Below are 12341 nucleotides of genomic sequence, written 5' to 3'. Positions count from 1 at the left end.
ACCAGGGCAGAAATGGGACCAGGAATGGGTGTCCTAACACTCTATGATTGGGCCTGCCCAGAACTGGCCAGTAATGATTACTGCCCCATTCAGGAGACTCACACTGTGGGGTCTGGCATGGGAAGCAGGACATTACTGCAGGGTGTGGGGCACGGGGCAGAGGACAAAGGGTAGGAGGCATACTCCCATCATGCTAATAACCCCAGCTGAGATGACCAGGCACTTACTGTGTGCTGGTCTCCATTCCAAATAGGGACTCTCACCTCCTGTAGCACCCCCATGGCCACAGATGGAAACTTTTATTGTTCCCATTTCAGAGATAAGCAAATTGAGGCTCAGAGGTGCCATTTAACCCAAGGGAGAGGTTCCCTTGGTTAAGACTGCATGCTTATAACCTTGCACTGTTCCCCCCTAGCCCTCCCCAATCACTGCATCCTTCCAGCTGCTTTGATGGTGGCCTGGCATCAGCTCAGCCACCTGTGACTCAAGCAGGCTCTGTTCCCAGACTGCTTTGTTGGCCCACGGCCCAGAAACTGCATCCCAGGAGGCCATAAGCTGGCCCCCCTACGGGCTGAGGAGGGTGGTTTCCTAACTGGTCCCCTGGCCTCCAAAGGTACAGAAAGAATATGTGAGTGCCCCTCCCTCGTGAATTCCCACCACGGCCAGCCCAGGGCCCTACACAGAGAAGTTATTGCTGGGATGAGCTATGTGACTTGGGACAGCCACTTCTCTTCTCTGAGCTTCTCTCTCTTCCTCCTGATGCCTGCTTCTCAGGGGTCTTGGAATAAGGGAGGGAGAGATGCTGGTGGCGAACAAGGGGACTTGCCATGGGAAGGGAGTGGAACAGACTCATAAAATAATCACAAAGTATGGTGGAAACCTCAAAGAGACACCCAGTGCCCTACTTAGTCTGGGGATCAGGGTTGCTTCCTCAAAGAGGGGTTGCTGGAGATGAGGCCTACAGGGTGAGGAGGACTAACCAACACAACAATCTGGGTTCAAATCTTGGTCGTGCCACTTCCTGGCAATGGGACTGGGCGACTCCTCTTTGGTCTTCCACAGTGGCTCTGCCCAGCTTGCAGTCATTGCTCTGGACGTCTGGCTGAACAGCAGGGTGAGGCCAAGGGCCACATGCCACATCAGGAATTTGGTATGGCTTTTCCCACTGCCTGCACCACCCTTCCCCCAGACATCTGCCCTGATCTGCCTTGCTTCCTTTCTGACTCACATCTCCTCCCCCTTGCCTCTTTCTGTCCCATCCTTACCTCCTTGTCACTTTCCCCAGTTAGGATACTCTGTCTGTAATTTTACTTATTTATCCTGTTTATCGTGTGCCCTTTTAAAAAATTGCTGTGGCTCCAATAGGCACACAATAAATGTGCAATGAATATTGGCTGAATGAACCAATGGTCCAGTAACATTGAGGGTGATAGATTTTGCTCCTGGAGGTGGGGTTTCCAGGAGGGAGCAGCACCTCCTTTCCTTCAAAGGGTTTTCTGTTCCCTGAAACCATGTTTTGTCTTGTTCTTGGCCAGTGTCTCCCTGCACCCTGTTTCCAGTGTGAGCCCACCGCCGAGAGCAGGGACTACTCCTGTCTTGCTCACTACTAGATCCCTAGAGCAGATAGTAGGTGCTCAGCAAATGGCTGGCATGTGCACTTCAGAAGGAGAGGGTGGTGTATTCAGCTGCTGGGTGGCCTTTCTGGGCTCAGCACCAGTAGGATATTGCCATAGGGAGCAGGGACAGCGTGGGAAGAGGGTGTAGTCACAAGTCAGAGCCCCCAAAGCAGTGGAGTGGCAAGGTTACCTGGTTGCCAAGGTTACAACCACCTATGATGGGGACGTTGCTGTGGAGACAGGAGGAAAGGGTGGCTCCAGATGGGGAAGCCATGGGAGGGGCTGGGGGGAGGGATGCAGCTATCTGCCAAGGGGGCTTCCCAAATTCATCTGGGGTGGGGGTGCAGCAGGGGCCACAGGCTCTTCTTATCATGTGCCCTTGTGCCTGGGAAAGCCAGCAGGAGCTCTTATGTGGCCATAATTATTTCTTTTCTTTCTTTCTTTTTTTTTTTTTTTAACAGAGACAGAGTCAGAGAGAGGGATAGACAGAAACGGAGAGAGATGAGAAGCATCAATCATCAGTTTTTCGTTGCTACACCTTAGTTGTTCATTGATTTGTTTCTCACATGTGCCTTGACCACAGGCCTTCAGCAGACCAAGTAACCCCTTGCTTGAGCCAGCGACCTTGGATCCAAGCTGGTGAGTTTTTGCTCAAACCAGATGAGCCCGTGCTCAAACTGGCAACCTCAGGGTCTCAAACCTGAGTCCTTCTGCATCCCAGTCCGACGCTCTATCCACTGCGCCACCGCCTGGTCAGGCCATAATTATTTCTAAAATTAAAATCCCTCCTCCTTTGGTCCTCTTTCTCCAGCAAGATGTGCAGGATTGGTGGTTTCAGCTGGTGGAGGGAAGCTGTGGGGGCAGGTGGCCTCAGATGTGGTCCCAGACACATGGTGTCCCCTCTGTAATTGTGTGTGGACCCATTAGGTGCTGTATAGCAAAAGTGCATACAGAGTGATTGAGGCCTTGGGCTTCAGATCCAGACTCTTGGGGTTGTGCTGGGTTCCTGCTGTGTGTGACCCAAAGCTGTGTGTGACAGAACATCTTAGAGCCCCAGTCACCCCATCTGTAACATGGAAAGGATACTAATCCCTCTAGGTTGCCTAGCACACCGGGAAGGTTGTTTTCTGCTTCCAGCTCTTCATTCCTGGGTGATTTCTGACCTCTGCTGGCTCTGGTCAGCATGACATGGCCAGGATGGGTGGGCAGGAGCTGACAGGGTGGGTAAAGAGATGGCAAGATACTGACCTGGGTCCTGAAAAGAGGTAGAAAGTGTGAAAAGACAGGAAGGCCCTCATTCAGTAGCCAACATTTATTGGGCATCAGAGACCTCCCATTCTCTAGCTCCTAGTCTAATGGTTGGGAGGTACCTGTCCTGCAGACAGTAGGGGCTCTGAGCGGGCTTGGAGCTGGGGAGGGATATGCTGAGAACAGCAGGGAGCAGGAGGGCCAGATGGAGGGGTGTCCTCACTCTCTCAGCCTGGGCTGACCCTGAGCTCATACCAACATCCCTGGATCCAAGAACCACCCCCCAACACACATTTGCAAAGTTTCCCCTTCACAGAACCCTCTTCTTCTTACATTCACATCCTCATCTGAGTCCAAACAACTGGATTTCTCTCTTGTTTCACTAACCAGGAATCTGGGATCCGGAAACAGACAGCGACATATCTAGATGTTATAGGGGGTCTTCTGGGCTCCATGGCAAAGGGTCCCAGGCTATCGGCATTGTCCAGTCCTTTTGCTGGAGCTGGGGATCACAGTGAGGCCTCCCTTTGACTGTTAGTGGCAAGAAGGGACCTGCAGCAAGAGAGCAAGGGCACCTGTTCTCCCAACTTCTGTCTGGAGCCAGGGTGGTGGGCAGGTATTTCTTCCCTTCTCTGCTGGCACCGCCCTACCACACGTGGTCCCCCACCTATTTAGCTTTGGGCTTTAATTTCTGTACCCATGAGACAATCAGCTTTGGTGGCTTTAGAGCACAGGAAGGGTGTGAGGGGCAGAAGGTGCAAGAGACTGTGTGACCCTTCAAATATTGCTCATTCTCTCTGGGTCTCAGCTTCCTCAATTGTGAATGAGGATAATGAGAGGGTTTGAGGGAAGGCTAAGTGAACCAGAAGGGGTGTTTAGCCCATCCTTTACAAGCTGTTTTGGAGACAAGGCAGCTGGGAAGATGACACAGTTGACTGTCACCAATGTCAAAATTCTGTCCATTTTTCAGAGACTCCAGAATCTGCAGTTGGGGTGGTGGTGGTGCCACGGTGCTCTCTGGCTGGTCGGAGCCAAAGCTGGGGTCTGTTTCTCTCTGCATCTGCTGGGGGCTTTGGCAATGTCTCCCAGAGCGGAACCTCAGCAGGCAACATGTGAGGCTTCTCAACTAGCACTCTGAAGCCCGTGAAGCTGTGGGCTGTGGTGAATGTCTGCATATGCAGCAGAGCTGACCCCTGGTCTGGTGGCTGAAGTCCCCACCCAGTATTCTGAGGTCTGCAAGGCTGAGAGCTGGAAGGATGGGATCAGGGCAAGGGTCAGATGGCATTGTGGGCTGGCTGGTGGTCATGGGGGCTGAGGGTTTATACCAGGTCCAGGAGGGCAGGGAGGACAGGGATCCAGTGTCACTGGCCAGGTGGCTGTGTGCTCATTTCTCTCCCTCTCACTACCCTGTAACTGCCTCAATCTGCTATTCCCATCTCTATAAATCTGTCTCTGCATCTTCCTATGTGCTTTTGGCCTTCTCTTTCTGACTCCTTGTAAAATATTAAAATTTTTATATAATACAAAATATTAAAATCTCTCCTTGTGAAATATTGAAACAAGAATAGGCTAACAGGCTCCTTTGATCACCACCTACAATCCCGGGTCAACACAGGCCCTTCCAGATCTTTCTCTATACACTTAAAAGCATAGCAACCTAAGCTATTTAAAAAATTTATTAAGTAAATGGTATCATACCAGATGTATCAGCAGGATAAACTTGTGTTTCTCTGTGTAGTCTGTCATAGGACTCAGTGAACAAGTCTTAGTGACCAGTAATTGCATAACAAACATCCTCCAAGCTTAATGGCATAAAACAACTTATTATTTCTCATAATTTGGTGAGTTGGCTTCAAAGTTCCTCCTGGATTAACTCAGGAGTCTCAGACACCTGCAGGGCCCCCCCAGAAATTCAGAGACCCTCACTAGTGCACAGGCCCTTGGTGCTAGCTGTTGGCTGGGGGGCCTCAGTGCTTCTTCACGTGGCTTCCCAGCCTCTAGGAAGCTGTTCCAACTTCCTTATGTCAGGGCGGTGGTCCCAGAGGACAAAGATGAAGACCACAAGGCCTCTCTAGAAACTAGGGCTTCCCACACTGTCACTTCTTCCATATTCTTTCTTTCTTTCTTTTTAATTTTTATAAGATATTTTAGCCAGAGAGGAAGCGGAGGTGGGGTGGAAAAAGAGCAAGAGAAAGAGAAGAACATCAATTCATTCCTGTATGTGCCCTGACTGGGAATCGAACCGGCAAACCTCTGCTTTTTGGGCCAATGCTCTAACCAACAGAGCTATCCAGCCAGGGCTATATTTTTTATTTAAAAAAAGAATTTATTTGAGAGAGAGAGAAATATTGGTTTGTTGTTCCAATTATTTATGCATTTATTGATTCTTGTATGTGACTTTACCTGGATCAAATCCACAACCTTGCCCTATCAGGACAACACTGTAATCAACTGACCTACCCAGCCAGGGCACTTCTGCCATATTCTTATCAGCAAAACAAGCCCTCAAATTCCAAGGGGTGGAAATAGACTGCCCCCACCCCTTGCTAGGAAGAACTGCAGAGAATTTGTGCCTATATTTAAATACCCTGCACAGAGAGATCAACATGTTTGTAAAAAGTTGCTTTGTAGTTGTCAGAGGAACTTGAGTTTGTATAGCAGAGCCCCAGGGATGGGCAGCTAGGTTACTTTCAGTCTTTTTTTTTTTTTTTTTTTTAATTAAGTGAGAGCAGAAGAAGCAGACTCCTGCATGTGTCTGTACCCAGAGCCATTTGGAAGACCCCCTATGGGGTGATGCTCTGCCCATCTGGGGAGTTTCTTCCTTGCTGAGCTCTTTTTAGCACCTGGAGGTGACAGAGCCATCCTCAGCAGTCATCTTCAGCCTGGGGCCAACTTGCTTACTTGCTCAAGCCATTGAACCATGGCTGGGGAGGAGGGTGGGGAGAAGCAGATGGTTCCTTCTCCTGTATGCCCTGACCAGGAATTGAACCTGGAATATCCACATGCTGGGCTGACGCTCAACCACTGAGCTAACTGGCCTGGACCTACTTCCAGTCTTTTATAAACTAGGTCAGAGTCACTCTCTAGGGTGGATATGGTTCGGGGTAGGAGCTCATCTTATCTCCCTTTCTGGAGAGTTCTGCCTGAACCCCAGGAAGTCAGGTCTCCCTCTTTTGGGCTCCCACAGCATTCTGCTCTCATCCTCATACTTACACAAAGCTTTATACTTTTTTTTTGTATTTTTTTTGTATTTTTTTTATTTTTCTGAAGCTGGAAACGGGGAGAGACAGTCAGACAGACTCCCGCATGCGCCCGACCGGGATCCACCCGGCACGCCCACCATGGGGCGATGCTCTGCCCCTCCCGGGCGTCGCTCTGCTGAGACCAGAGCCACTCTAGCGCCTGGGGCAGAGGCCAAGGAGCCATCCCCAGCGCCCGGGCCATCTTTGCTCCAATGGAGCCTTGGCTGCGGGAGGGGAAGAGAGAGACAGAGAGGAAGGAGGGGGTGGGGGTGGAGAAGCAAATGGGCGCTTCTCCTATGTGCCCTGGCCGGGAATCAAACCCGGGTCCCCCGCACGCCAGGCCGACGCTCTACCGCTGAGCCAACTGGCCAGGGCCGCTTTATACTCTTAAAGAACTCCCCACACATTGCTTGACCAGGTGGTGGCACAGTGGATAGAGCGTTGGATTGGGACACGGAGAACCTAGGTTTGAAACCCCAAGGTCTCTGGCTTGAGCACGGGCTCACCAGCTTGAGCCCAAGGTTACTAGCTTGAGCAAGGGATCACTTGCTCTGCTATAGCCCCCTGTTCAAGGCACATATGAGAAAGCAATCACTGAACAACTAAGGAGCTGCAACGAAGAATTGATGTTTCTCATCTCTCTCCCTTCCAGTCTGTCTGTCCCTCTGACTCTGTCTCTGTCAAAACAAAACAAGAGAAAACAAAACAAAAAACTCCCCACACAACTGCAGCCCAGTGCCTAGCCACAGAGTGGATATGCAATGCCTTTGCTTGAACTTGAGAGAGAAGGAACTGGACCTTAGAGTTGTTACACTTCCTCTAAGCTACACGCTGAAGGCAGCTTTAGCCCTTATCAATTCACTGGGAGGTGAGGGAATCTGTGGAGAGTGGCCTGGAGCTTAGGGGCTGCTTTGAGGGGCAAAACTGTGGGGTGGGGGTACCAGGTAGAGTCTGGTGAGACAGAAGCTGGGAGCTAGAAAACCATGTGTCCCTCTCTCCTGGCTCCTGACTGCCCACAGGCTCTAATGAAATCTGATTAGGCTCCAAGTTTGCTGCTCCCCACCTTGTCCCACCCCGGGGTTGAGCCCCTGGGCCTTCTGACCCCAAGCGCTTAGGTCTGTCAGTGTCTTGGCCTTAGACAGGGCAGGCTTGGTGTGTGGAGCAAATAGACTAGGTGTCAGGATTCTCTCTCTACCATGTGGCCTCCCTGCTTTAGTCTCGGTCCTATTTTTTTTTTTTTTTTACAGAGACAGTGAGTCAGAGAGAGGGATAGACAGGGACAGACAGGAACAGAGAGAGATGAGAAGCATTAATCATTAGTTTTTCATTGCACTTTGCAACACCTTAGTTGTTCATTGATTGCTTTCTCATATGTGCCTTGACCGCGGGCCTTCAGCAGATCGAGTAACCCCTTGCTGGAGGCAGTGACCTTGGGCTCAAGCTGGTGGGATTTTGCTCAAACCAGATGAGCCCGCGCTCAAGCTGGCGACGTTGGGGTCTCGAACCTGGGTCCTCTGCATCCCAGTCTGACACTCTATCCACTGCGCCACCACCTGGCCAGGATAGGTCCGTTTTTTAATGAACACAGGAGAATCACTCTACAACACTGAGGCACAGAGTTGGATGTTGGCATGCTGGGTGTACCCAGGTTCTAGGTCACAGCCTTCCCCGGGGTTGCAACCTGCCCACAGCTAGGCCAGCACCCCCACTACCCAGCTGTTGGATTTGGCTCTGGAATGAGGCCTCTGATAAGGGACTGGTGGAGGCAGGCATGGCCAGATGGCTGGAAAGAGGGCAGGAGGGACCACGTGCACGGACTGGCCCCACGGCCGCCTAGCTAATGCGCAGCAGTTGGAGATAATGCTGTCTGGCCACAGCAGAGCCCATATCCTGAGATAGGCAGGGATCCAGCTGGTTTATTTATCTGGGGGCTTTGTTGGACAAGTAGTGATCCACTGACCACTTTCTGCATGACCACAGCAGTTAGGGAATTGCCAGCCGCTTGTAGGCCTACTGCATGACAAATCAGACTGACTTGGCTGTTCTTAGCAAGGACAGTACTGTAGGGGACAGAGTCCTAACAAGGACACTGAGTTTATGAAAAAAGGGCCAGGAAAATTCCCGCTTTTAAGGATGGGGCAATGAGGAGCATTCGTAAGCATTACCCCTGAGAGGACCAGCTGAGGGTCCTCTCAGAAAACTTGAGGGTTGGGGTGAAGTGCTGGGCTGAGGGAAGCAGGGTAAGGGCTCTGGGTGGGCCAGGGCTGAGATCTAGGCTTCCATCTGTTTTTTCTGAGAACACAGTTAAGTGGGAATGTGACCTGAAAGGCCCTGGTTTGGGGGATCTCTCAGGTCAGCATCCAGAGGCATTCAAGGAACAAAGCAGAGCAGAGACAGGCTACTGGAATCTGCCTGCTGAGTAGGCTGGTGGCCAGCCTACCCTCCCGGAACCACAGGCTGGCCTGGGATGTCTGCACCTGCTGTGGCCTTGATGGGACTCTAGAGGCTCCAACCTCACACATCCTCATTCCTCAGCCTGGACTGGACAGTGCATGCCTCGGTCATCTTTGAATGCTCCAGTCCTCATCATGAACCATACAGCTGGTGCTTGACAACTTGGGTGACCTGAATTCCTGTGACCAGGCTTTGCCAGAACATCAAGGCTGAAAGCAGGACTCTGGGGCTCCTGGAAATGAGAGGTTTGCAATTTTATTAAGAAAACAAAGAATAACCTATACAAAAGGGAAAGTTTCATTTCTGAAGGCAGCACATAAAGCGGGAGGGACAGCTCCAAGTCTGAGGGCATCCCTGTCTGTGTCTTCCTTGCCCACTAGGCCTCCTGCTGCTGGATGAATGGATTGGGGATGGCCTCCATGCCATCCTGAGGGCAGATGAGCACCACGGAGGTGCCCCTGCATACCACCAGGCCCAGCTGGCGGGTATCCTCTGTGAGCTTATATTGGTCGTCAGGATCTGTGGAGAAGAGAGGGCAGGAGTAAGAACTTGAGACCATGCCTGGGACAGGATGGGGTCAGAAGACCTGAATCAAAAAGTCCTCTGATCGCTTCTCTCACCCCACTGCCCAGGACTTCAGAAGTGTGCTGGCCGAGGCAGCAGGCCAAGCACCTCCCAAAGCTAGACCTGCATCCTTTCTCCTTGCAAGGGCCCACAGACCAGGAGTTCTGGAAACAACCATTCAAAGCCTGTCCTCATTTTGCAAATGAGAACATGGAAGCCCAAGGGACCACAGAAATGCTGGGTAACAAAACTAATTGGGGGCACTGGCACCTGAGCCAGCAGAGGCACTGAGGCCATATTATCAGATGGGCAGCTAGAATACAAATTTGTGGAAGCTCTGTGGGGCCACTGTTCACTCATGTCAAATAATGTAACAGCAGAGCAAGAAGGACCCCATGGCAGTGACAGCAAGATCCAGGGAAGCTCTTCTGAGGTTGTAGCAACTAAAAGTCCCCATTACTGCTATTGAAGGGTGTGGAGGAAAGGAGAACCAGGTGGCCCAGTGAAATCAGAGACCCTCTCTGAGAGGAGGCAGCTCTCCCTTCTACCCCGATACTGTAGGGACAACAGCTTTCAGGGCCTGAATTTTCCATCCCTTGTCTGTTCAGATGGGTCCAAGCCTTTCTTAGGGAATGTTCTGGGAGTGAGATGAGAGAATACAGACTTACTCAGCAAGTAGGGCAGCCCCCTGGTAGGAAAAGTTCCGTGGAAAGAGCAGCAGCCACACCTGCCAGGGCCAATTGGCCCTAAGCCCTTTGCATGCTCATACTAACTTGGTTTCCCCACTGGACCCAGGTGTTGGGGCCAACAGACAAGGAAATTTATCCACCCAGGGAGGCTGGGCTGGGAGTCTGGGTGAACCCAGGTTGGAAGAGAAAAAATGAGGGCAAAACAAGAGGGCCCTGGAGCTGGCCAACTGAGCTGAGACCATGCTTCTCCTGCAAACGGTGACTTTGCTTGGTGGCCCTGTGATACTCCTGTATAGCTGTGTTACTTTTTGCCAGAGTAACTTGTGTCTCAACAAGACATTAATGGTCCCCTGAGGAGCAAGACCCTCCCTCATTTCTAGGTCTTGGCATCCCCTTAATGCCTGGATCAGGCTGAGGTGATGAACTCGTTGGCTGATGGGCCAGGGATAACGATAACCTGACTGCTGTAGGCTGCTGCGGACGGAGGGTCTGGGGACTTGGAGGTACAGGGATTGGGGGCAGGATATAAAGGTAATAGGACCCTTTGTCAGCAGCAGGGGTAACACAGAATGACAACAGGAGATGGAGCTGACCGAACCCGTGTAGCTTGGCATCTTTCTAACCAAGCCAGGCAGTAGGTGTCTCAGGATCAGTGATGGTGGATTAGCAAAATACTTCCACATTTAAGTCTCTGAAGGATTGTGTATTGAGCTTGTCTGGAATGCTAGGACAGTGAAAGACGAAACATATCCAGCAGCTGTCTGGTCTACAAGGACTACGTTCATCATTCAGATGGCAGGTTAGTGAATATGGAACAGGAAGAAGGCCCACAAGGATGCCTCCAAACCCCACTGGCTGCGCTCACCTCTCATGTATTCGATGGTGCCATCAAGCACAAGGTTGAGAAGCGGATCAAACCCTTTCAGGATTCCACTGGCTTGTAGGAATCGCCAAGAAGAGAAGAGACATGAAAAGGTGTAAGATCAACAGTGGTTTAGGAGGCAGGTACCAAATACCACTAAATTACACATCTTAAAATTGTTAACTTTATGTTATATGAATTTAACCTCAATTAAAAAATCAAATGGGTGTCCTATATTATGGCTCCTTGACCAAGTGACGTATTTTGCACCTGAGACTGGGAGAGCCCCCAGTGCCCCTGACAGACCAACCATCCTTCCTGGCCCCTACTGCCTCTCCCAACTGTTCCGTCCTATAGACTTTGACACTCATTTGTGCTTCTGCTTCTGCTTCTGCACCTCCTCACCCCTCCTTTCCAAATCCTCTCATCTTCCAGGCCTCTCCTTGCCCTGGTTTCACCTGGTGGAGATAGGTAACCCATTGTGTTAGCACTCTGCTTGTCTATTTTCCCTGAAAGGCAGGGACTAAGTGCTGTACTGCCCTCTCCTCACAAGATTCCAGTGGTAAATACACCATGTTCACACAAACTGACTGTGACAGGTGCTACCAGGAGGTTACAACAAAGAGACCTCACAGAAGATGTAGGGGTCAGGGAAGGCTTCCAGAGCCAGTATCTTGAGCTAAGAGCAGGGCAATAACTCTGACCATTAACCTGGGGAAAGCACACCAAACCAAGAAAACATGTACCTTTACAGCCTGGTGGCAGACAAGAGCTCCATTAGTAACTCTGAAGTATCAAAGTTTGTTTTTACCCTGGGACAACGGGGAGCCCACAGAGGGCTGAATAGAGAACAAGATTTGATTTGTTTTTGATAGGTGCGCCTGGTTCCTATGAGAACACTGACTGTAGGACTGCGGTCACAATAGGGGCAATTCTGCCCCCAGGGGGCACAGGGTAATGTCTGGAGACATTCTGGTTGTCAAAACTAAGGAATACTCCTGGCATCCAATGGGTCAAGGACAGGAATGCTGCTCAACACATCACTGTGCCCAGGACAGCATCCACACCAAGAACATTTGACGCCAAAGTTAACGGAGCCTGAGGAACCCTGGTGTTGGGGGATCAGTGAAGAAATGGAGCGACAGAACCGCACAGGAGGCAGTCTTCCATCCTAGTCCCAGCTGCGCACTGTGGCTTTGGGTTAAGTCTGGTCCCTTTTTCCATGCCTCAGTTTCCCTAGCTGCAAATGAGCAGCTCCAACCTCCCGGGGTCTCTAGGAGGCTTGCACGAGTTATCTGGGCAAAGAGCCTAAGCACTGACCGGTATCAGCTGCCACTCTCACCCCTCATTACTTCTCGCAAATCGTTACGGATTGCGGAAGCAAGAGCCTCACCTTCGCGGCCTCCCTGAAACTTCACCCGGATTGTCTTGTCTATGTACTTGGACAGGTCCAAAATGCTCTCCTTCTTCTTCTTCTCTTTGTCCTGCAGAGGAAGCAGAGCGCATGAGGTGGGGAGCGCGGCGGGACCTCATCTGCCCTCACACGCTCCCGCCAACGTCGCCGTGCGCTCACCGCCATCTTGTCTCGCCTTGCCAAGCCTCTCCGCGCGAGTACCGCCTCCGCGCCCTTTAACCCCTTTCGTACGCAAGCGCAGCACTTGCACGG

The 12341-nt window shown here is 51.3% G+C and overlaps 1 protein-coding gene across 1 annotated transcript; it reads right to left on the bottom strand.

Moving 5' to 3' along the window:
• Window positions 1-8799: 8799 nt before the first annotated feature.
• LSM7 (LSM7 homolog, U6 small nuclear RNA and mRNA degradation associated) lies at window positions 8800-12293 on the bottom strand. The gene is made up of 4 exons (XM_066253393.1): window positions 12249-12293; window positions 12069-12159; window positions 10679-10750; window positions 8800-9079 (listed from the first exon to the last, which is right to left on the bottom strand). The coding sequence occupies exons 1-4, from the start codon at window positions 12252-12254 to the stop codon at window positions 8937-8939; spliced, it is 312 nt and encodes a 103-aa protein (XP_066109490.1). The 5' UTR covers window positions 12255-12293; the 3' UTR covers window positions 8800-8936.
• Between the last annotated feature and the right edge of the window lie 48 nt (window positions 12294-12341).

Source organism: Saccopteryx bilineata, chromosome 1, assembly GCF_036850765.1.
Source record: "Saccopteryx bilineata isolate mSacBil1 chromosome 1, mSacBil1_pri_phased_curated, whole genome shotgun sequence".
In the NCBI taxonomy this organism is placed as follows: domain Eukaryota; kingdom Metazoa; phylum Chordata; class Mammalia; order Chiroptera; family Emballonuridae; genus Saccopteryx; species Saccopteryx bilineata.
Note: the sequence above shows the minus strand (reverse complement) of the source record. Positions and strands in the feature narration are given on the sequence as shown.

Excerpts from the sequence above, each read along its gene's own strand:
- LSM7 (XM_066253393.1), bottom strand. Across the intron at positions 10,751-12,068 it reads GTTTCAGGGAGGCCGCGAAG|CCAGTGGAATCCTGAAAGGG; the intron begins GTGAGGCTCTTG and ends GATTCCTACAAG. Across the intron at positions 9,080-10,678 it reads CACCATCGAATACATGAGAG|ATCCTGACGACCAATATAAG; the intron begins GTGAGCGCAGCC and ends TCTTCTCCACAG.